Source organism: Carettochelys insculpta, chromosome 16, assembly GCF_033958435.1.
Source record: "Carettochelys insculpta isolate YL-2023 chromosome 16, ASM3395843v1, whole genome shotgun sequence".
Classification (NCBI taxonomy): Eukaryota; Metazoa; Chordata; order Testudines; family Carettochelyidae; genus Carettochelys; species Carettochelys insculpta.
This window is the reverse complement of record NC_134152.1, coordinates 20,848,582-20,873,128: the sequence shown is the minus strand read 5'-3', so window position 1 is coordinate 20,873,128 and position 24,547 is coordinate 20,848,582. Positions and strand designations below refer to the sequence as shown.

Below are 24,547 nucleotides of genomic sequence, written 5' to 3'. Positions count from 1 at the left end.
GCTTATGAACCCATTCTGGGCCTGGGCAGTTATGTAGCTGTTTTAAGTCTAAAATTAAATGTACACTTCAGAAATGCTACTTTGGGGGATTCATTTAAGGGAAAAGAGTTTTTTTTGTAGTTGTAGAAGCTAAATTCTAAACAGAATACTCTTAAATTTTATAATACAGGTTTAGAAGACTTGCATCTAGATGAGCGGATCATGCAGTTTTTATCAATTGTGAACACCATGTTTGCTACAATTAATCGTCAAGAGACACCACGGTTTCATGCGAGGCACTACTCTGTGACACCACTGGGAACAAGATCAGGCCTAATTCAATGGGTGGATGGAGCCACGCCTTTATTTGGGCTTTACAAGAGGTGGCAGCAGCGAGAAGCCACTTTGCAAGCACAAAAGGTAACTACTATATTTTAAACTAACTAAAATCTCTCAGAGCTGGCATAGATCATAAGTTTGCTGTAAGATCTAAAGCAAATATTAAAATACAGGTTGAACCTCTCAATACTTGATCGGTGCTGAACAAGAGAATTTGCTGAATCATTGGCGGTCAGTATTGTCTAGTAGCATAACCAATGCACCCACTTCTTGCTGGACTCTTAAAAGATATTTAGGGGTAAATTAGCGCTAAATAACAGCACAGAATGTTGAGAGCCAGGACTGGTGGCTTTAAACAAAGTTTATGGGACTGCAAGAAGCTTAGCTGTATGTCCACTTACCATGGGTGTGGTCAATTAAAATCATGATGGACAATGGATGTTGCCAGACTAGAGAGGTTCAACCTGTATTTGTCATGATTTTCTGCACATGTATTCATGCTGAGTAGATCTGTATTTTCATATTTCGTGGGGTTTGACCATGTCAGGCAAAACTATGTAGTCAAATCTGGTCTTTTAGACAGGAATATTTCTTAGTCTTGCATGGTACTTCAAAGCGAGGAGCATTTTTAGATGGATTGATCTAACATCACTCTAAATCATTTCAGCTTATTTTCCCATTCTTAGATCTTTCGTCCCTTTACCTTTATGTAGCTTTAGAATGGGATTTTCAGAAGTGCTAAATGAATTTAGTTGTAAAATTCCTATTGACTTCATTAGAAGTTGGGTTATAATATAAATTTAAGGGGGACAAAACAATTTGTAATAGTTCAAGTGCTGCAAGTGATAATCAGGAGAGGGAATTTAGATTCCAGGTTGCTTAGTCTGAACTGACTAGGATAATTTCTCAATTCAATATTGTAGTTAGAATAAATAAACTAGCATTACAATGCAATTTCTTGTAGGCCCAGGATTCTTACCAGACTCCTCAAAATCCTGGAATAGTACCCAGACCCAGTGAACTTTACTACAGTAAAATAGGACCTTCTCTGAAAGCAGTTGGGCTTAGTTTAGATGTATCTCGTCGTGACTGGCCTTTGAATGTGATGAGGGCTGTTCTAGAAGAGCTTATGGAAACAACTCCCCCAAATCTTCTAGCTAAAGAACTTTGGTCATCATGTACTACACCTGACGAGTGGTGGAGAGTTACACAGGTAAGCTAACATGTATATGTTTTCCCTTAAAAAAAGACATATTTTTGACTTGGATGCAGGGCATCAGGTGAATGGAATGCTTATAGCACTGACACTCTTGTAGGGACAGGTGAGCTAGTATTAATGAATCATCACTAGGCAGAAGCATCTGTTATGTGTGGACAGTTGGAAGAAGGGCGTTATAGAGATTGGGCATAAAAGCAGAAAAAATGGTGCCCTACTGTATGTCTGCACAGCAGCCTTATTTTGAAATAAGCTGGTCCAGAATAGACTATTTCAAAATAATGCTTCTACACACACAAAATGTGTTTTGATATAGCACTTAGCTATTTTAAACTACAGTGTCTACACATATACAGCTTATTCCAAAATACGTTAAACACCTAAAATGCTGCTGTGGCTTCTCCCTGTCTTCTCCCAGCTGGGAGAAACTGCGCTACCACAGCTGTTTGCCCGACCACGGCTTCTCCCAGCTGGGGGAAGCCTTGTGGACAGACAGCCACGCCGCTGCAGCTTCTTCTCAGCTTCCTTCAGCTGGGAGAAGCTGCGCCTGGCTCCCAGAGTGGTGGGGAGCCAGGAAACTTACCAGTGATGTGCTGGTCAGTTTCCCGGCTCTGCTCCTCTCCCCTCCCCTCCTTGGAGCCAGGAAACTGGCCAGGGCCAGTGTCCTCCTGAGTTTCTTGACTCCCCTGTGTTGCACGGAAAATTTGACTTACGTAGGGGTCACAAGACCGCGTAAGTTGGGGGTCTGCTATAGAGCCATTGGACACACTATGGCTTATTTCAAAATAGGTGCTATTCCCTGTCTACACAACCCCTATTTTGAAATAGGCACTATTCCTTGTGGAATGAGGTTTACCTATTTTGAAATAAACCAACCACTGTTCCGAAATTATTTTGAAATAGCAGTTGCATTATGTAGACACTAAGATAGTTACGTCAAAATAACAGCCGTTATTTTGAAATAACTTTGCTGTGTAGACTTGCCCCTAGAAAGAAACAAAAAGCAGTCAAGTAGCACTTTAAAGACTAGCAAAATGGTTTATTAGGTGAGCTGTCATGGGACAGACCCACTTCTTCAGACCAGAACAGACTCAATATTTAAGGCACAGAGAACCAAAAACAGTAAGCAAGGAGGACAAATCAGAAAAAGATAATCAAGGTGAGCAAATCAGAGAGTGGAGGGGTGAGGGGGAAGGTCAAGAATTAGATTGAGCCAAGTATGCAGACAAGCCCCTATAGTGACCTAGAAAGAAGTGGGAAATCTGATTACATGTGTCTTAATTAGGCTACTAATTGAAGCTCTTAAAGAAATGAGTAGGGTTGGTAGATGTCATGAGAAAATTAGTAAAGGAGAACTTGCAACTGACCGTGTGACTTATCGTTAAAAAAAAGAATAATAAAGTAATGACGGGATGTTTTTTAAGAAGATTCCTAAAACCAAAACCATGATTTTGAAATTTTCTTTAGTCATATGCAAGATCCACTGCAGTTATGTCCATGGTTGGGTATATAATTGGTCTTGGAGACAGACATCTGGATAATGTTCTTATTGACATGACTACAGGAGAAGTTGTACATATAGATTACAACGTTTGCTTTGAAAAAGGTAAAAAAACCAAATACATTGTGTTTGTTCATTGTTCAAATATAACCTCCTTATAATTAAAAATCTGAATCTTTCTCTTGAAGGAAAAAGCCTTAGAGTACCAGAAAAAGTTCCGTTCCGGATGACACACAATATTGAAACAGCACTTGGAGTAACAGGAGTAGAAGGAGTTTTCAGGCTTTCTTGTGAACAGGTAGGTTATGTGACTTCTAGAAGTCTGGAGGACTCTCATCTGTGTTTAGTTGTTTAAGAAATGCTTTCCTGCTCCTTGTTGCTTTTTCCTGTTAATCTTTCGGTGTGGTGTATGATATAAAGAAAATGAGTATTATTTTGGGGACATTTTATATAGACATGAAAATTTAAAAAACAAGCATACAGATATGTTTGGCTCACAATCAAACTGGTCCATTGTTTAGCAGGTTTAACTGACTTCTAAAAATTAGGTTTTCTGGGGAAGAAGGATAAATTTGATGTAGGACACCTGTGATTCAGACCCTGGCAGCGGGAGTAGGAAGTGGTTCTATGTACCTCTGCTTCTCCTTCACTGGAGATGAGGAAACGGCAGTGCAGCAAAACATTGTTCTGGTGGCTGGAGCCGGGGTGAGGGGGAACCAGGTGCGCCCCTGGGAGCAGGGCACAGGGCACAAGATAAGCATCCCATCATCCTCACTCACTCCTGCACCCCTGACCCTGTCCCAGCACCCTTTCTGATCTGAAAAATTCTTATTCCAGCATATCCTATTTCTCAGGGTTGCCAGATTTAAGAGGTTCAAGTGTATTCTGGTTAAAATGCTGTGTTAAAATTTGAGATAAATGCAATGTAAGAAGCGCACAGCTAACCTTACATGCTAACTAGTTAGAAATAATGCGCCACCTTTAATTAAGATTGAGTGGTGAGAAAGATTAACCTTTGCAACAAACTACTGAGGAAAGTGGTGGATTTTTCCATTTTTGATGTCTTCAAATCAAGACTTGAATGCCTTTTCGAGATTTTTTGGTCAGACATGGATTATTGAGCACAGTACTCAAGAAACTGTGAAATGTACTGGCCTGTGATGTATAGGAGGTCAGAATAGATAAGCTAGTGCTACTTTATAGCTGTAAACTCTATGAATCAGTTATGTATAAGGTAGTTACAGAATTTAATACCTGCAAAGTTTTTGTATTCTAATAGTAAACTGAGAGGGTTGTTTCTGGAGAACTTGTGGTGGTGTGACAAAGAAGGGAATGTTTCATTAAGTTTCTCTGAAATCTTAACTTACGATTGAGCATGTTCTTTTAGCCCCTAAGAATCTTTTTCCTTATTACTGAATAGCAGATGAATGAAGGAGCCTTCTATGAAGACTATGAACATGGCTAACTTCAATTTGGTGGCCTATTTTTTTTAAATGTTGATTTTTATTTATTAAATAGGGAAACGGAATTTTTATGCTACAATGGCAGTGTCTACACTAGCCCCAAACTTCCAAATGGCCATTTCGAAGTTTACTAATGAAGCGCTGAAATACATATTCAGCGCTTCCATTAGCATGCGGGCGGCCGCGGCACTTCGAAATTGACGCGCCTCGCCACCGCGTGGCTTGTCCTGACGGGGCTCCTTTTCAAAAGGATCCCGCCTACTTCGAAGTCCCCTTAGTCCCATGAGCTGATGGGAATAAGGGGACTTCGAAGTAGGCGGGGTCCTTTCGAAAAGGAGCCCCGTCGAGATGAGCCGCGTGGTGGCGAGGCGCGTCAATTTCGAAGTGCCGTGGCCTCCCGCATGCTAATGAAGCGCTGAATATACATTTCAGCGCTTCATTAGTAAACTTTGAAATGGCCATTTGTGTGGCCATTTCGAAGTTTGGGGCTAGTGTAGACATAGCCAATAAGTCAAATGACTGAAGAGATGTTACCTAGATGTCATTCATTATCTTTCCTCTATTTTCTCTCTCCTTGGCTCTGTATCCTTTACTCACAAAAAAGAAAAGAAAAATCAATTTTGAGCAGAGACAAATATAGAAGAATTCAATCCTGAAGGTAAATGTTTTCAGAGAGTTAGAACCTTGAAAAGAAAGGCTAGAATGCAAACTCTGATGCAGCTGTAACGCAACAAAGCGTTATTTGAAATTGCAGCTGTAATTGTGTATACCTGTTATACCTTCAGGAAAGTTATGGATTGATTTATTTAGTTATTCAAATACTTGTGTGTACTGCATGTAGAACTTAGGTGTTTTATAAAGATAGCTTAACTTGACTAAACTTGTTAAAATATACACACTACAGGTTCTACATATTATGCGACGTGGGAGAGAGACTTTGCTTACGTTGCTTGAGGCTTTTGTTTATGATCCACTTGTGGACTGGACAGCAGGAGGGGAAGCAGGATTTGCTGGGGCTGTTTATGGTGGTGGTGGCCAGCAAGCTGAAAACAAACAGAGCAAAAGAGAGATGGAAAGAGACATCACTCGTAGCCTCTTTTCTTCAAGAGTAGCTGAAATAAAGGTGAAATAGAGCTACTACAGTAAAATTTCATATTCTGCTATAACATAAAACATTTTTAAAATTCTGTGAGTGTCATGAGTGGAAATTCTTCATGTTTAAAGTAGTTTTTGTGTGTTAGTATTTGCTAAGCGCATACCACTTATAGCTTCTGTTGAATTAACTGGAAGATTTAGCTGGCATTGCTTAGGTCCTTCAGGGCAGGGGACTGGGGGTGTGGATGGTGCAGGAGTTAGGGCAGGGGGCTGAAAGAGTGTGGGCAGTACAGGAGTCAGGACTTGGGGGGTGAGGGAGGTGTTCAAGGCAGGGGGTTCATAGGTAGAGGGCTCAGGGGATGGGGAAGGCTACTTCCTGGGGGCTGGGGTCCTTGCTGCCCTCCAGGGCCATTCAGGAATGTAATTGTCCCTGCTACCAGAACTCTCCCTGGGGGCTGGGGAGCTTGCTGTCCCCCTGTAGTCATTCAGGAATGTAACCAGACCTCTCCCTGTCTGATGATGAACAGTTGCATTCCATGCACATCCCATTGTCCTGCAACAATCAGGCCTTACCTTGTTTTTAAATTGTGGTAAGAGGAGGCTACTTACCAAATTTGGTGGTCCTAGCTCTTACCGTGTAGGAGGAATACTTCAACAGACTCTCAGACACACAAACAGATGCACAAATTCTCTATATGTGGGCCTGAATCTACAATATATTTGAACATATCACTGTTTAGGAAGGACACTCAAACATATGTTTACATTTTAAGCACATAAATGTTAAGTGTGTGCTAAAGTTATTTCCTGCATTGGGGCCAAAAGGTTGAAGTCTGAAGCCTAGACACACTGCTCAAAATACTATCTGGATTGAAAGCTTAACACTAGTTAGAGTGGAGGAAACCTGTCTCCTCGGATTACAGCTGAGCAGCAGCAAAGACATGAATTACTGCCTTTGTGGTATGTTACCTGCTCTGTGCATTTAAAGAAGGATCACATCTAGTTTTCTGATTTTTGTGTCTTGATTTACAGGTAAACTGGTTTAAGAACAGAGATGAAATGCTGGTTGTGCTTCCTAAGCTGGACAGCAGTTTAGAAGAGTATCTAAGTTTGCAAGAACAATTGACGGACGTTGAAAAATTGCAGGGAAAATTACTGGAAGAGTTAGAATTTCTAGAAGGAGCAGAAGGAGTGGATCACCCATCTCATACATTGCAGCACAGGTAGAGAAATAACTGCTTCTGCAGTGCTTTTATATGAGGCTCTTAAAGCTTAGTTCAATATTGCACTGTTTTGTACATTGCAGAGCTTTATAAACTAAATGTTATGTGGACTTAGGTTAATTTTATGATTACTTCATATCAAAGACTGACCAGGGTGAGAAATCTAGTCTCACAATGCAAATACTGTTTGCAGAAGTGTTTAATATGTTAGTTTTATAATAACTTTATATAACATGTAATCCATGAAATTCATAAAATAGATGTTTAGATCAACTGAGTTACTGCTGCTTTGATAGGGTAGTTAAATATGTCTCATAGGGCAGGTAATGGATTCTGTGACTTCTATAATGCAGGTATTCTGAACACACCCAGCTACAGTCACAGCAAAGAGCTGTTCAGGAAGCAATCCAGGTGAAGCTGAATGAATTTGAACAGTGGATAACACATTACCAAGCTGCTTTTAATAATTTGGAGGCAACACAACTTGCAAGTCTTCTTCAAGAAATTAGCACCCAAATGGACCTTGGTATGAAATAAATAGCAGTATAGCCTCCTTTGGGTATTTTATTGATTGAAAAAAATAATTGGATGAGTATTTAAATGTTTTCTTAAATGAGATTGGAATAATGTAATAATCTGATTTTATCCATATAAAGATGTGATTTTTAAATTATAGTCATATTACAGCTGTGACCACCAATACATACAGGAAAATAAATTTTAATCTTTCTTGAAAGGTCCTCCAAGTTATGTACCAGCAACAGCCTTTCTGCAGAATGCTGGCCAGGCACATTTGATCAGTCAGTGTGAACAGTTAGAGAGTGAGGTCGGTGCTCTTCTTCAGCAGAGGAGGTCTGTTTTACGTGGTTGTCTTGAACAGTTGCATAACTATGCAACAGTAGCTCTTCAGTACCCAAAAGCTGTGTTTCAAAAACACCGAATTGAGCAATGGAAGACATGGATGGAAGAACTCATTCATAACATGACAATAGAATGCTGTCAGGATCTCTATGGGAAGTAAGTTGAAAGCACAAAAGATTTCCCTAGTAATTTAATCCTTTGTTTTAAGCAGGAAGTGTAAAAATGTGAAAGTTTTGTTTTACATTAATATGCCATTGACTTTCCATGCTTTCTTTTTAAGGTGCTATTATTAAGGTGCTAGAATTTTTAAAAAACAGAGTACATCTTTTGAAGTATGGTGTCACAACTTCATCCATGAAAGGACAAAACAGAGCTAGAAATACTGTCACTTGAGTTTGTGATTAGTGGCTGTGCACAACTATAGGAAAATGATCATAATGGTTTAAAACAAAACTATATCCCAGTCCAAGTAGAATTTTGGTCATGAAAGAGATGTGCCAGACATACCCTGGGGCTAACTAAGGACTTTGGTATTGCTATCAAATTCTACAGTGGTGGGTGTTAGAAAAACACTAAAGCAGAGTAAACAGATATTTTAACCTGAACAGTGGTTTTTAACAGTACACCTGAAATCAGGAGGCTTTTGGCTTGTTCTTCACAAATTGATGCTGAGAATAGATTTTAGAAATGATGCTGGATTGTAGTCAAAAGGTGGAAAGGTAGAATGTCCACCGACCTCCTTCAGTGCTGTTCTAAGTGTATTGCCAGCTCATCCCCTAAATAATCCCAAAAGGTGACACTGAAGATGGAAGACTTTTCTTCTTTTGAGTTAAAATTAGCATGGAGTCGTACTAGTCTAGCAAATTATCTACTGTGTTAGAGAGGTTCTGGAAACAAAGGATCAAATGCTGGGGACTGAAGGGGGAGTAAACTAAACTCTCCACTTCAATAAAAGGAGATGCATTTGAAACAAAGCAGTGTTAATTTGCCTTTGTGTCCTGGCTTAAGGAAATTATCATGCCTTCTTTTTGTGCCAAAAATAGTGGGGAAAAATGTGGATGGACATTGTGATTCGAGCCAGGCAGTGGTATATAAGATGACTAAGACAGATTGGAAAGAATTGAAAATTTTTGGAAAGGGGAAGAAATGTTTTGATTTTATTTAGTTGGTTGGTTTATTGTGCTGACCTGATCTGCATGAGAGCTGTCCATGCACTACTTTACTTTATCCCGGGAGCCATTGAATAAGTTACCAGTCCATGATTGGAGAAGAGAGCCAAAGTAGAGTAGCTGTTGTCCACTTTGTTCACAATTAGAATTAGGTCTAAATCATTTGATGCAATTCTTGTTTTAATATGGAGCCCTTTCCTAGGGCATGGAATGCGGCTTGTTAGAGTTTCAGAAACGAGAGTTTGTCATTTTACTGTTTTACAGGTATGAAATGCAGTATGCTCCTCAGCCACCTCCAGCTGTATGTCAGTTCATAACTGCTACAGAAATGACTCTTCAAAGATATGCAGCAGATATAAACAGCAGACTAATCAGACAGGTGGAACGTTTGAAACAAGAGGCAGTCACTGTGCCTGTGTGTGAGGAACAGTTAAAAGAAATTGAACGTTGCATAAAGGTTTTCCTTCATGAAAATGGAGAGGAGGGGTCCTTGAGCCTAGCAAGTGTTATAATCTCTGCTCTTTGCACACTTACAAGGTGAGCTGTCTGTTACAAAATCTACTACAGGTGGTTGATGTCATGGTTCATAGCTAGGCTGCCCAGGCCTTTGCCTCTGCCCCTTTTCATGATGGGGTCTTGTGATCCAACCACTGTGTTTCTGGGCGACCCTCCTCCTGACTACCAACTATGACTAATTCATGGGATCCAGCTGGGGTTAGAACGGAAACCCTGCAGTATGTGGGAGCCTGTGACTATGTGTGTGTGTGTAGTGATGCAGAAACAGCTGATTTTAAAAAGTGCATGATTTATTTTTCCCAACAACACCTAGTTCTTGGAGCAGTGGATTTAAAATAAGAATCCTATATGCATTTTTTTTTTGCCTAAGTTATTACCTCCATAGCTCAGGCAACTCTGGCTTATTCTCATCTCTGAGTGGGGTGCAACAGTCTCTTCTAATTTTAGCTTTTCCCACCAGTTTCTGAATATCACTGTCTGGCTAGCCTGAGTACTTCCCCCTGCTCTTTGGCCAGAAGTGCCTTTTAAGCAGGTCATGATTTTCTCATCTTTCAGGTTTTCCTTTGCTCCCAATTTCAGCCTTTTGAAGAATTAAAACATCCCACCTTCAGTGGAGTTAGGTTGTCCTCCCCCATGCCACCATACTTGAGACTTTATCTTAATTTCTTTGGCGCTGCCTGCCTAAGAATCTGTCTTATCTGTGTGATTTTTTTTTTTTTTAAATATTTCTTACCTGGTCCCTCAACAACCCTTTTTCCAGCCTCCTTTGATTTTTATTCTCTGCATTTAGGTAGGCAGCAGTATACAATTGCTGGGAAACAGTCATACACTATTAATAAGAAATAAAATCAGTATTTTCCCCAGTCCATTACAGATGTCTTTATATTCATTTTTGGTGAAAAAAGTAATTTTTTTTACATTTGGGTTATTGACTTCAGTAAGAAAATCACATGAAATTAACATTGGTTAATATCATTATTAGAAATCTAAATGACCACATTGTAAAGTGTGTTTAAGATGGTCTGCTCCATTCCATGATTTTTTAGCTACAGGTGGTAGCAAAGTAAACTTAATATGTATTAGCACATACGCTTTTACTTGTCTAACAAAAATATTATTCTATTTAGGCGTAATCTAATGATGGAAGGTGCTGCATCTAGTGCTGGAGAGCAACTGGTTGACCTGACTTCAAGGGATGGAGCCTGGTTCTTGGAGGAGCTGTGTAGCATGAGTGGGAATGTTACATGTCTTGTACAGTTATTGAAGCAATGTCACCTGGTCCCACAGGACTTGGACATTCCTAACCCAATCGAAGCATCAGAAGCAGTTCACTTAGCTAATGGAGTTTACATCTCACTCCAGGTGAAGTGTACTATTAGGCCACACTTCAGCACACACACAGATTCCCCGCATTGCATTGCCCCAGCTTGGAGGAGTTAGGGAGGGGCTACCCAAATTAACACTTGCTCCACTTTCCTTCCACCTTTCCCCCGCTGCAGCAGCAGACAGGGTGGTCTGTCCCAGTTCAGAGTGGTCGGGGCAGCTCAGGGGAGAAGGCAGGTGGGAATTGGAAACAGCAACAACTGCACATGTGGAGCAAGGGGAAGAGGGACTGGTTATCCAGCTGCCCTCTACAGCTTGGGTCTTCCCACCCACAGTACTGTTGATTGCTTGCCTGCCTTCTACCTCCATCAGTCCAGCTGCTCTCTGCAGGTCAGGTGAGGATCAAAATCCTATTCACAGCACCCCCTTTGGTGGTTTGCCCTGGTTGGGTATCCTCACCACCTTCCACACAGGCCAGCCTTGTTTCTAGCCACTTTACAGGTCTCAGTTCCCAAATGTAGGTCATTTTCTTACTCCCATCTTAATTTTACTTACAGAAGAGTACTCACTCATAGAAAGCTTTGACTTCAAGGTAACTCTGAATCATAGAGACCATTTACTTGGTCCTCACCAGCCAGGAATTTGAGGGTGACAGGTTTGACTTGTTACATTTTGAGGATTATTGTACTCCTAAAACACTTTTCAAAACACACTTTACCCACTTTAGCCACTTTTCTATATGGCTGTGAGAGTCTCTAAAGAAACGTGCTAAGTACAAAGCATTAAACCTGTGTTTCAGAAGCATGCCCGTAACTTAACTGCTCTGCACACAAATATGGCCATATTTCCTTGTGAGTTATTGGATGAGACTTGAGTAGCTTACTAAAGTAACTGACTAACTTTTCTTTTGGTGTGTCTGGACTTGGGGATGGAGAACAGTGGCTGATAGCTTTTTGAGCCTGCTTTTAGCCCTCTGATGCATTCTGCTTAGTGCAAATAGTTCTCAAAATGAAATTTCTGCACCACCAGCAGAGTACTTGTGTTTAATCTTTGCAGAGCTGATTGGTTATGTGGTGCTAGAACTCTTCATTTTTGTTGCTAAACAGCAGTCAGATAAGCTAAAGCTATTGGAAATGTTTTCCAATTATTTTTCGTATAAAAATTGCTATTTGCTGTGAAGCAGTGGTTCACTTATCAGTCGGAGACTAGGTAATCTGCATAAGTCACGACAAGGTGGGCAACAAGACACATTCTCAATGATATTGCCTTCACACCTTAAAACTATTTGGTTTATAAAGAATGCCATCATTTTAAATTTAAAACTGCTCCCCTCAAAGTTAAGGGCTTCAGATTCTCAATTTATATACAAAATACTTAAAGCAAGTTTCTAATCCTTTTGCTAGGCAGTAGTCTATTGTCTTGAAATCTTTTCTGTTGGTGACACAGTAATAAAGTGAATAAGGCATTGTGTATGATGCCTACAAAGGGAAGAAGGTAGTTTAATTCTTATTCTTGCATACTTCTGACAGGAACTGAATTCAAACTTCAGGCAGATAATTTTTCCAGAAGCTCTTAGGTGTTTAATGAAAGGAGAGTACACTTTAGAAAGCATGCTTCATGAATTGGACAGTCTTATTGAACAAACAACTGATGGAGTCCCTTTGCAAACGCTGGTTGAATCTCTTCAAGCCTACTTAAGAAATTCAGCTATGGGGCTAGAAGAAGAAACACATACTCATTACATTGATGTTGCGAGGTAAGTAGTGTTGTGTGTGTCTTTTAGTTCAACTACAGTATGTTTTGCCATATTCTAACCCACTATGTCCAACTCTTGCTTTCTCTTTAATTTGATTTGTTACACGTTGGGTTTTAGTTAAAACAGTTCACCTAACATATTTAGCTAAATATGGCAATGGATAATGCTTAGTTTTAATATTAAAATGCATATAAATGAGATTCTGAAAACTGCTATATTTTGTCAGCATGAATTAGACTTTGAGTCATTTGGTGTTTGGGGTATTTCCTAAAGTTTATAGATAATACAAGACATTTTTGTGTTAGAGGTTTTAAAAAGCCAAAGGTAAGGAAAGACGGAGAGATGAAATTTCAGGAGAGTAAGACTCTCTCTAAAATCTCAGAAGACTGTGAACAGGTGAGAAATTCACAATTTTGGCAGTTCCTGCAGCAGACCACAATTTGAGTTTTCTGTGTAAGGCATCTTGGTCAAATAGAATCACCAGGAGCGATATATTTTGATATCAAAAATAACTTTTAACCTCAATTTTTTTTCTAGAATGCTTCATGCTCAGTATGGTGAATTAATTCAGCCAAGAAATGGTTCAGTTGATGAAACTCCAAAAATGTCAGCTGGTCAGATGCTTTTGGTTGCATTTGATGGAATGTTTGCCCAAGTAGAAACTGCATTTGGCCTATTAATTGAAAAGGTATGGTTGTATTTTTTTTTTAAATATCCTTGAGCCACAAGGCACTTACAAAACATGAAAATGAACAAAGGGTTATTTTCTTTCAGCTAAACAAGATGGAAGTACCTGTTGCTTGGCGTAAGATTGATATAATCAGGGAAGCCCGGAGCACTCAGGTTAATTTCTTTGATGATGATGATAATCGACAAGTTCTAGAGGAGATTTTCTTTCTAAAGAGACTACAGACAATTAAAGAATTTTTCAGACTCTGTGGTACATTTTCAAAAACTTTGTCAGGTAAATATGGATGAATGTAAAAGAAACTATTTTTGTTTTGTTAACAGTAGGAAACCTCCCTGCTCTCCACCACTTCAGTCTCATGCTGTACTCATATCATGTCATCTGTATTTTTATAACTAACAGTTTAAGATGTCAGTGTCTAGAAAATAAATGTAAATTCTGTCATAGTGACATTACAGTCTGTGCAGAAATTATTTTTTCTATGTACATGAAATGGTAATTTGAAATATTGTTTGTTTTCAAGGAGCAAGTTCCCTTGAAGATCAGAACACAGTAAATGGGCCTGTTCAAATTGTCAATGTGAAAGCCCTTTATAGAAATTCTTGTTTTAGCGAAGACCAAATGGCCAAACCTATAAAGGCATTTACAGCGGATTTTGTGAGACAGCTTTTAATTGGCCTTCCAAATCAAGCCTTGGGGCTTACTCTGTGCAGTTTCATCAGTGCTTTGGGTGTGGATATCATTGCACAAGTAGAGGCTAAAGACTTTGGAGCAGAAAGCAAAGTTTCTGTGGATGACCTGTGTAAGAAAGCTGTAGAACACAATATACAAATTGGCAAGTTCTCACAGCTGGTCATGAACAGGGCAACAGTGCTGGCCAGTTCATATGACACAGCTTGGAAGAAACATGATTTAGTGCGCAGACTTGAAACCAGTATTTCTTCTTGCAAGACTAGCCTTCAGAGGGTGCAGCTGCATATTGCCATGTTCCAGGTAAAACCACATGTAAACTCTTTCCAAAATCACTCATCTAAAAATATGCTTCAGTTATGGTATGCAGGCAAATAAAATGCATATTGCTTGTGGAGTGTAGAATGAATGATGGCGGTTTGTAGTAGACTTGACCTACTTCTCAGTTTTTAGATTTTATTTAATACACAGATGTGGAAGAATATCATCGCATAGTAGTAGCTTGTGGAGCTAGCTGCTCTCAGTGGTGCAAACAGGGCCATTTATAATTTAAATGTTGGAAGTAACCATATATAAACCAGTGTCTGGCTAAGCTGCAAGAAGGACCAGAGACACTGGATGTATTAAATTATGCCACAGATTCATTATTAACTATCCAGGAGTGCCCAGCAGATACAAGGGTATAGTGCAGGTAATTTGGTACAGGTTCCACCTCCCTCATGCTCAGGACCTGACTGGTCCTGGACAAGAGAATTGGCTGGATGAGGGGAGGTGTAAAGCTTCTGCAGGCAGAAAGCCCTGTATCGGCAGCTGCTGCAGCTCCAGTCTGTAGCCTCTCTCCCCAACCAAGGCTGCCATGGGGATCCAGCCAGCCCCTGCCCCCCGGCTGCCATAGAGCATAAGGGAGCTTCAGCTTCCAGCCCTGTGGCAGCCTCCTGGCCCCTGCTGCTGTGGGGCAGGCAGGAACTCCTGGCTTCCAACTCCACACTGCTGCAGGGCACGTGGGTGTTCTGGCTTCTAGCCCTGTGGGGGCTCCTGCACCAGCTGCTACTCTCTCCTCTGGTAACATCCGTGGTCATGCTGGATGAGAGAGTACCATATTTCAGAAGTGCAGCTTGTAATTGTTCCAGCCTATACATGAGGCGACTTCAGTCAGTCCTCTCCCCTACCTGTGGTAGTCCTGAACCAAACGTGCAGCTTGGACCTCTCTTTTCCTCTTCTGAGTAAAGGGAAGAGAAGGCTGTAAAGGGAGGAATTTGATTCCCTGCTGAATTAGTTGTTGGAGTCCCAGCATGCCCTCCTCCCCACCCCACTTCTGTTCCACTCCTTTAACATGCCTGCTTTAAATCTTTTACTAATCCATTTTTTCTGATCACTGTATCCCTGCCCTAGGGAGTACTTGCACTGGACATCCATCCCATCTTCACATAGAGTTGCAACAACATAGTCTAATTTCTGTTTCCTTGGCTTGCCTTTTCTCGCCCCAAACCAGCTGTGGGGAAGGCAGAAAACACCCTGGTTTACCTTGTCCAGACTGGTGGTAAAGGAAAAATTTCAGCCTCCCTCAGGAAGGAAGAACAAGTACAGAGTCCACAACCCTGAGTGACATATGTAAACCAGCCTAAACTTCAGTGTAGACAGTGCTAGGTTAACAATAGACCTGCCTTCTCTGGGGGAGGTGGATTATCTGTGTTGACAGGAAGAGGGCTCCCTTGATCAAAAGCATAGTAGTAACTTCACTCAAGTGCTAAAGCTGCCCAGCTGTTCCACTGCATGTGAAGACAAGGACTTAATGATTTCTGCTGTGTAGCTCTTTGGTTGCATGTAGTATTATGCTAGGTCTTCTTTGAAACGTTTGTATGGTTTGGAAAAGTACAGGAGAAATTGTTATTTTAAATGTAGATAATGGATTGTTCTTAAAAATAAGTAACCAACTATTACTTGTTAAATTGCTTTGTAGAAATCTCAAATATTCTATTTACCTGTGATGGGTTAAAAACCAAGTATAAAGTATAACCATCTGTTTCGCTTTTTACTGCTGTTTATAGCCATTATGCCAGCTCACATTTGCCATTTATTAATTGTTTAATCATTTAGAAATATACCCTTGGTGTAAAATGTAGCTATAATAATGTCTTATAGAAGTTTGACATTTTTGAAAGAAATTATATAAACTACAATACAAATATTTTTCTGAAAAAGTGGCAGCATGAAGACCTCCTTATCAGTCGCCCACAAGCCATGTCCATTACTCCTCCACCCCGTTCTGCAATTTTAGCCAGCATGAAAAAGAAACTTCATACACTCAGCCAGATTGAAGCTTCAATTGCAACAGTTCAGGTACTTGCTTTGTTCCATCTTTGTTGTTGTTGTTTAGTTTTGAGGAGGGAAGCAGAGGGTGGAGTATTTTTGCAACATGTGTAAATGACAGTTCCTTCTTGTTGTACTAATGCGGTCCACAAGTTCCAAAATGCTCACCTCTTTCACACCATGATTTTGGATATTAACCATTATGAGCTAACATCTTTACTGTGCCTTCTTAGACTGTCTTGTCTTTCTCTGTCCCACCTTTTGTGCAGTAGTCCATTATTTCATCCCTCTGCCTCAGCAGACAGCATTCTATGCTTGGGATTGCAGGAAATTTGCTGCATAACTAAGGCCCAGGTATGCAAAGTACCTTTCTCCTGAAGGCTGAGATGTGCTTATCCTTCAAGGGGAAAGAGTCCCACAGGTAGAGTGGTTTTTAAAAAAAAAAATCAGTCTTTGTGGTTTTTGCAGTTTTTTAAATTCAGCATCATTTTCTCAATATAGGAGAAGTTAGCAGCACTTGAAGCCAGCATTGAGCAGCGTTTGAAATGGGCAGGAGGTGCCAATCCGGCACTGGCACCAGTGCTACAAGATTTTGATGCCACCATTGCTGAAAGAAGGAATCTTGTCCTTAAAGAAAGCCAAAGAGCAAGTCAGGTGCTTTAAGCTATTTAATTGATCAATGTTGGTTATTTGAGCATTTAGGACAGTTTGTTCAGCTAGTACTATGGGCTTTGGAAAAATCTCTGGTGCTATTATGGACAGTTGACTGCTTCTGGGAATTCCAGAGCTAATCCCAACTGCTTTTAAATTAGAAACATGTACATAATGTTCCTGCCTGCTTTGAGTTTTCTTCCCTAAAAGTAGGATTGCAGATGCCTTGAGGTTTCATTGTGTTTTTGATATAATATGCAATTTAATTGAGGTGGTTCTCACTTTTTCTGCTTTATAGGTTACTTTCCTCTGTAGTAACATAATTCATTTTGAAAGCTTACGCACTAGAACAGCAGAAGCCTTGAGTCTTGATGCTGCATTATTTGAACTTATCAAACGCTGTCAACAAATGTGTTCATTTGCATCACAGTTTAACAGTTCAGTCTCTGACTTGGAGCTACGTTTACTTCAGAGAGTGGTGAGTAAAGTTGATAGGGGAGATAGATTGTAAAACATGAAATAATTACTGAACTTATGAATGGTATCTCTGCTTCATTTTCATTTCTTAGTTATGTACTGGTTCTGAAAAGGAAAGGGTGTTGTCTTATCCATTTAGTGGTAAACAGAAGGTGGAAGTACCTCTATAGTAAATTATTGTACATAGAGCTTAAATCTTTCTTTTTTCAGGGCACAAATCTTGAACATCCTATTGGTAGCTCTGAATGGCTTCTCTCAGCTCACAAACAACTGACCCAAGACATGTCTACACAGAGGGCAGTGCAAACAGAGAAAGAACAACAGATAGAAACAGTTTGTGAAACAATTCAGAATCTGGTTGATAGTATTAAAACTGTGCTCACTGGTCACAACAGACAACTTGGAGACGTCAAACATCTGCTGAAAGCCATGGCAAAGGTAATGCCCAAACTTCTAGTGTTTCATTACAGAAGACCTATACAGTGTTCAAGAAAAAAAAATTGACGATATTAAACATGTAGTAATGGTGGTTCCTTCTCGCATGCATATAGGGTTGAACTGCTTAACATTTTGAGAGCAAAGAAATTTTATTCAAGAGTGTATTAAGTAAAGGGGTGCCAGGTATCAGCTAGTGTGATGCAGTTGGTCAGACATAGTAGACATAAAGGTTGTCTTGCTTGTACACGTACATCTGTTTTAATCCACACACTTACATAAACCTTTTAAAAATTTTGTATGGATAGTTACTAGATAAAATGCCCAGTATTTCTAAGTTACAGTTCCTTGAGATTTATCTTCCTTGAGTTGAAATTAGTCACTTATATATGTGGGGAAAACATTCATGGTTTTAGAGGTAAGGCAACTGCTAAGCTTTTCCATGCTACAAAACAGAGCAAGCATTATTGTTTTAACACCTAGTTTCTTTGTTTATAGGATGAAGAAGCCGCTTTGGCAGATGGTGAAGATGTTCCCTATGAGAATAGTGTCAGGCAGTTCTTGAGTGAATATAAATCATGGCAAGACAATATTCAGACAGTTTTGTTCACATTGGTTCAAGCTATGGGTCAGGTTCGCAATCAGGAGCATGTTGAAATGCTGCAGGAAATAACACCCACCCTGAAAGAACTCAAAACACAGAGTCAAAGGTAAAACTATGTCCTCCGTATGATGGTATGGAATGTTTTTGTCTGTTTACATATGTAACTAAAACCAGACACACATACCATTCAGTGCTTTCATAGTCAGTTTGTGCAATTTCACTTCACTTTTACTCAAGTTTTCATTTGGGATTTTCAAGTGATTTAAGCTGCATCTACACGAGCCAGCTACTTCGAAGTAGCCATGCCAACTTCGAAAGAGCGCCTGCCACGTCTACACGTGGCGAGTGCTATTTCAAAGTTGAAATCAACGTAAGGCAGCGAGACATCGAAGTCGCTGTCCCCAACCAACAGGAGATGGGAATAGCGCCCTACTTCAACGTTGAATGTCGAAGTAGGGCACGTGTAGACGATCCGTGTTCCGCAATATCGAAATAGCGGGGTCCGCCATGGCGGTCATCAGCTGAGGGGTTGAGAGACGCTCTCTCCAGCCCCTGCGGGGCTCTGTGGTCACCGTGTGCAGCAGCCCTTAGCCCAGGGCTTCTGGCTGCTGCTGCTGCAGCTGGGGATCCATGCTGCATGCACAGGGTCTGCAACCAGTTGTCGGCTCTGTGGATCTTGTGCTGTTTAGTGCAAGTGTGTCTGGGAGGGGCCCTTTAAGGGAGTGGCTAGCTGTCGCCCCGGAAGTGCTAGGCCGCCCTGTGACCCTGTCTGCAGCTGTTCCTGGCACCCTTATTTCGATGTGGGCCGCTTTGGCGTGTAGACGCTCCCCCGCAGCGCCTACTTCGATGTAGTGCTGCTCAACGTCGACGGCACCAGCCTTGGAGGACGTGTAGACGCTATTCATCGAAATAGCTTATTTCGATTTCGCTACATTGAAATAAGCTATTTCGATGTAGCATACCCGTGTAGACGTAGCTTTAGTGTAGCTAAATGTATAAATGTTTGTGGACTTTGTTATGTTTTCTAGTGTCTACAATAATCTAGTGAGTTTTGCATCACCCTTGGTCACAGATACATCAAATGAATGTTCAAGCCCAACATCAACTGCTACATATCAGCCATCCTTTGCTGCAGGTAACATTTGAGAAAGTATCAAATCAAGCAGAGTGACTTTGTGAAAGTGCAGTTACTCAGGAGACCCTATTCTCAAATTCCTTTGTTGGGATTTATTGTAAAATCAATGCTTGGCATGAGTTTATATTCTTAACTGCTATTGATGATAATTAGCTTGCATAAGTTTCTCACAATTGCAACAGGGGAGTCTTTTATTTTCTTATAAATTCATGGTTTACAAAACAAATATTCTGGTTTAGTTGTTTGAGGTGGGGAAGTAAAATGGGAGCAGAAATGAGGATGCCTGGGGAGCAAGCAAGAAAAGAGGTTCATGTGTGCATGTACTGAAATGCTGAGTGCAGCAATCAGATATGTGGTGTGTGATATAGAAAAATAAGGCACTAAATCTCTGCAGGGTGCAGCATTTTCCACACATACTGTTTCTCAGAGAAGAAAAATTCTAATTTCGTGAAACAGGTATTTCTTGCAGAGTACATTTGTATATGCCAAGTTTTAATAATTATTATACTTAATTATAATTCTTTAATGTTAATTAAATTGTTTCTCTGCCTTTGGCTTTTGTTTTTTTCCAAACTCAGTTTGAGCTGCTAATCTAAAGGGCCACATTTGAAATAGCTAATGGAATTTTCATTCAGACATTCCAAACTTATGTTGGAAATAAGCATGACATTTTATACCAAAGGATAATTTTTAAAAATTAACATGATCTGCCTTGTCATCGGTTTCTATGGCTGCTTTAGATCCACTCTGCACACACAGTTCATTGGTAATATATATTCACAGCAGGCGTGTGTGCTATAGGGACAATGAGGTGATGGCAAGCAACTTAGACTAGGCAGTCACACAAATGGCCCCATTTAGAAAAGTTGCTGGAGTGCCATATTCTCTTCAGGTCTGTGGGGTAAAGGAGGATATGGAGAAAAGGTGGGAGGGAAGCCAAACAGATAGTGATCTGCTTAGTTAATAAGGGCGAAACTTCCTGGAGAGATCGCTGTGGGCTTGCAGAAGGTAAAATCAGAGCTTCAAAGGGCAGAGGAGGGCAGTGTGTGTAACCTAAAGCAGCTGTGTAGTATTCAGACAGGATTTGTGGCTGGAATGAGAAGGCCAATTTCCATTTTTTCCTTAGAATTTTTTTTTTAATTTACTGTCAGGAAACCTATTCCCAGGACTATGAAGTTGAATTTTTCCTTATTCATTCATGCACTTATTACTAATGGGAATACATCTCCTAGGAACTTGTTTTAGAGAATACCTAGTTACTGAGCTGCTATATATATTTCTTACTTATGATGGTTCCATTTAAATTCGTGTGTAAAAACAGATGAGTTGTAAAAATACTCTTCCACATTCTATTGCTCAAATGAACAAATATTTTTACAGCAGTGCGTAGCAACACAGGGCAGAAGACCCAGCCGGAGGTCATGTCGCAGAATGCAAGAAAGCCAGTTCAGAAGAATCTTGCTACATCAGCGGATACACCTCCAAGTACGGTTCCAGGAACTGGCAAAAGTGTCACCTGTAGTCCTAAAAAGGCTGCCAGGGATCCTAAAACAGGAAAGGGTAAATAATGGAGTGAAAATGTGATAATGTCCTCTGTATGTACTGTTAAATGTAGCTGATTGTTTGAAAATTTCATTTTTAGCTGTGCAAGAAAGAAATTCATATGCAGTCAGTGTGTGGAAGCGAGTCAAAGCCAAGTTAGAGGGCCGAGATGTGGATCCCAACAGGAGAATGTCCGTTGCTGAACAGGTGAGTTGAACTTGAGTTTGTGACATTCTTTAACAATCCTTGTCAATTAATTATTGATTGATTTAGCTTTTGTTTAAACTTGATTGCAAAACTGAAACCAGTAGTGAGTGGTCTGAGGACTGGCTAGTCCACATTGGAATATTGTGGTCTGTCCTGGTTGTTTTACGGAAAAGAGGGTCAGGGGACAGAAGAAATGGGAAGCAGTGTTGCTAAACTAGAGCTCGTTTTGGAGAGCAAAAAGAGGGGCATGTTATAGTGCAATATGTATTGCCTTTTTTTATAAAGTACCTCATTAAGAAGAAAAGAGGTACCCCCAAATATCTCTCATACCCTAAGCGTACGCATACGACCAGTTGAGAAACATGGTCCTGAGGTCTTGAAACAAGTGCCATTCAGCTTTTCCAAATCCCTGTATCCTTTTCAGGAGTCAGATTTGTTTTGCATACCACCAAGTTACACCACACTTAAAAACTACTTACTTACAAAAACATGCAAAAATATCAGAGAATCCGCTACTGAAAACTTACTGTCTACCATCTTATGACCAAATAAATTAATTGGAATAGAGATATTGTACCTGCATTTCAGGCCTAAGGCATGTGAAGCAGTAGAAACACTTCACGTCACTGTCTGAATGAACTTGTAGACTGTACTGACTTTACTAGTGGTTTTTTATGTAGCCTGTTTTAAAACTAGGCAAATCTCTAGATGAGATGATGTACTCTCGGGAAAACCTCGGTGTAGTACACATACCCCAAGTTGAGAAACACTGATAGCAAACAACAAATTAGACACCCTTTTGCAGTACATTGTAGTAGCAAAAGCACCCATTGCAAGTTTAGACTATGTATACAGTCATTACAGAGTAGGGAGACTGTGTTGCAGAGTGATACTCCCATTTGTTTTACTGACCATCCTGCTGCACGTCATATATTTATTTTAGTGACCCAAAAGTTCTCATTCTTGTTAGTGCTGCAGAACCAACACAGCTAAGCATGAACTGTGTGTGGAATATTCCTTTTTAGTCCATCCAAACTGTTGCCTTCTGTGCTGTCACACATTTGTGCACGCCTTTGCAACTCCCAGTTTTTAATGAGTAACATCCAGGCGTTTAATAGGGAGGAGTAGATTGCCCTTGGGTGCAGTGATTTTAAAAAGGACCAGGGTCTCCAAGCTGTTTAAATGGCTACAGGGGGAGGCACCGAGCAGTCCAGGTGGTGCTGAGGGCTGGCTGCTGCTGCCCCAACTGCTTCAGTCCCGGGGCCCCCACTCAAATGCTTATCCAGGGCCTGGTGATGTCTGAGCCACACAGAGGAATAATTTCCCTGGAAATTTCAGCATGACAAAGAAATGTTTAATTTTACTCAATTCTCATTGTAATTTCTGCCCGTGTAATTATTTATCTATGAAGAGTTGAGCATGTTCTTAAATGTTTGCAGCACATTCATTTAAAGAGCATACTTGGTCTTTTCTTTCCTGAAACTTTGTTTTGGAGGCAGCAGGTTTAAAACAAACCAAAGGAAATACCTCACACAATGTAGTCCAATTGTGGAACATGTTTCCGGGAATGTTGTGAAGACCAAAACTGTAGAAGGGTTCAATGTTCATAGAGCCGGGGACGGGAACGCTGCCGGCCTGCAGTCCAGGTGGCTTATCTGGATCCAAGCTTCACAGGCCAGATCCAGATCCTGGGCTCTGTCAGGGCTGGAAGAAGGAAGGCGATGGGTGGATAGGGGAGCAGGAAGTGGCTTGTCAGTGTCCGTGCTACTTGCTGCCATCTTCCCACCCCCCACAAGCTGGGGGAAGGGGAGTGGGAGCAGCAATGGCCTCAACTGTCTGGAGGTCTCATACCACTGCTCTGATTGGCCGGAATTCCAGCCAGTGAGAGCAAGGGAGGCCAGTGTCTGGAAGGGGATGCAGTACCATGTGCATCCAGGGATAAGCAGGTAAGTGCACTCCCATTGCCCAGTTCCTGTGCCCCTCCACCATTCCTGTGCCTCCTGCCATCCAGACCCCCATCTCACCCTTTCTGCCCCCACATTCCCATTCCCCACCGCACACTGCTCCTGCCCCCCACAAACCCCTCCCTCTTCCCTGACCCCTGCCTTTCAGATTCCACACCCCAAATCCTCCTGCACCCTTCCTCCCACCCAGATCCCCAGACCCATCCTACACTTCCCATCCATAGCCTGCTCTTGTACTCCCCAGCCCACTCATGCACCCTGCTCCTGCCCAGGTTGTCTGGCCCAGCCCACTCCTGCACCCTCCCTACCCCCTAGACCCCATACAGGGTTTTTTGTTTTGTTTTTTGGATCTCATTTGTGTGACCCCCGACTGATTTATTTATGGGACAGTAACCCCCAGCCCAAAAAAGGTTCCCTACCCTCATCATAAAGGATAGAGCCATTAACGAGTATAAGCAGAGGTGGTCAGGGTTGCAACACCATGCTTTAGGTATTCCTGTCCTGTGACTGCCAGAAGCTGGGAGTGGATGACAGGAAGAGAGGATACTGGGCTAGGCAGACTATTGGTGTGACCTGGTATGACCATTCTAATGTAGATTTGTCTGAATAAATTAATGGAATATAAAGTTCACGTAGAAATGCAATACAAAAATTTCTGAATGTTAAGTCTTAATGAGCATGCACTTTTAACAGTTAACTATGATTTGAAAACTCATTTAGTTACACTAGTTCTAATAGTGTTTGTTTATTTGGCTCTTTAATAGGTTGACTTTGTGATTAAGGAAGCAACTAATCTAGATAACTTGGCTCAGCTGTATGAAGGTTGGACAGCCTGGGTATGAATAGGAAGAAAGCAGATCAGTCTGGTTCAGCAAGGTCAGACATCCACCAGAATCAACTCGGCCTCAGGCATCCATAGCTGCACCACAGCGGGTGGTGATGCATACTGGGGCTTAATCTGAGGAAACCTAGGAAATCTCAGTGCACTGGGAAGTGAATCCTGCAGGATAGCTGCACTCAGGGATATGCTAAACACAATGGTCTGCAACCCCCCCAGGGTCCAGGGTGAACGCTCACCGCCTGAACAACACGGTTGTCTTTCTGCTGCAGAAGAACTGCAAACGTGTCCGGGGGTTAGCTGCAGAAAAGAAAACAGAATGCTACAAACCGCAGAGTGATTTGGAACTCCATTCCACCTGACCCTGTGAAAAATTCAGGAAACATCGAACCCTGTTCAAAGAAAAACAGAAAAATGGGTCCGGGAAGAAATCACAGCAAAGGGAGATTTGATGCATTTAGATTCTTGTTACTCTGGTTGGTTGGCAACAGTGCTGGTTAAGTTGACCAGTTAGTATAAAAATGGCTACAAGATATGAACTTCAGAAATAGACTGAAAGCGAAGA

General features: G+C 41.0%; 1 protein-coding gene across 2 annotated transcripts in view; it reads left to right on the top strand.

The window, feature by feature from the left end:
- SMG1 (SMG1 nonsense mediated mRNA decay associated PI3K related kinase) overlaps positions 1-24,045 on the top strand; it is a 146,764-nt gene extending 122,719 nt beyond the window's left edge. The window contains exons 41-63 of one of the 2 annotated variants that reach the window (XM_075010974.1): positions 170-399; positions 1,283-1,531; positions 3,002-3,140; positions 3,224-3,333; positions 5,403-5,621; positions 6,626-6,816; positions 7,170-7,342; positions 7,554-7,833; positions 9,111-9,383; positions 10,490-10,724; positions 12,215-12,441; positions 12,979-13,129; positions 13,216-13,405; positions 13,653-14,122; positions 16,022-16,159; positions 16,631-16,783; positions 17,079-17,258; positions 17,468-17,695; positions 18,191-18,402; positions 19,325-19,431; positions 20,812-20,991; positions 21,074-21,180; positions 23,909-24,045. In XM_075010974.1, coding sequence (XP_074867075.1) covers positions 170-399; positions 1,283-1,531; positions 3,002-3,140; positions 3,224-3,333; positions 5,403-5,621; positions 6,626-6,816; positions 7,170-7,342; positions 7,554-7,833; positions 9,111-9,383; positions 10,490-10,724; positions 12,215-12,441; positions 12,979-13,129; positions 13,216-13,405; positions 13,653-14,122; positions 16,022-16,159; positions 16,631-16,783; positions 17,079-17,258; positions 17,468-17,695; positions 18,191-18,402; positions 19,325-19,431; positions 20,812-20,991; positions 21,074-21,180; positions 23,909-23,986 — 4,520 coding nt within the window. In that variant the 3' untranslated portion in view covers positions 23,987-24,045. The remainder of the gene's footprint in view (positions 1-169; positions 400-1,282; positions 1,532-3,001; positions 3,141-3,223; positions 3,334-5,402; positions 5,622-6,625; positions 6,817-7,169; positions 7,343-7,553; positions 7,834-9,110; positions 9,384-10,489; positions 10,725-12,214; positions 12,442-12,978; positions 13,130-13,215; positions 13,406-13,652; positions 14,123-16,021; positions 16,160-16,630; positions 16,784-17,078; positions 17,259-17,467; positions 17,696-18,190; positions 18,403-19,324; positions 19,432-20,811; positions 20,992-21,073; positions 21,181-23,908) is intronic. The other variant, XM_075010976.1, reaches the window with a different exon arrangement.
- Positions 24,046-24,547: the final 502 nt, after the last annotated feature.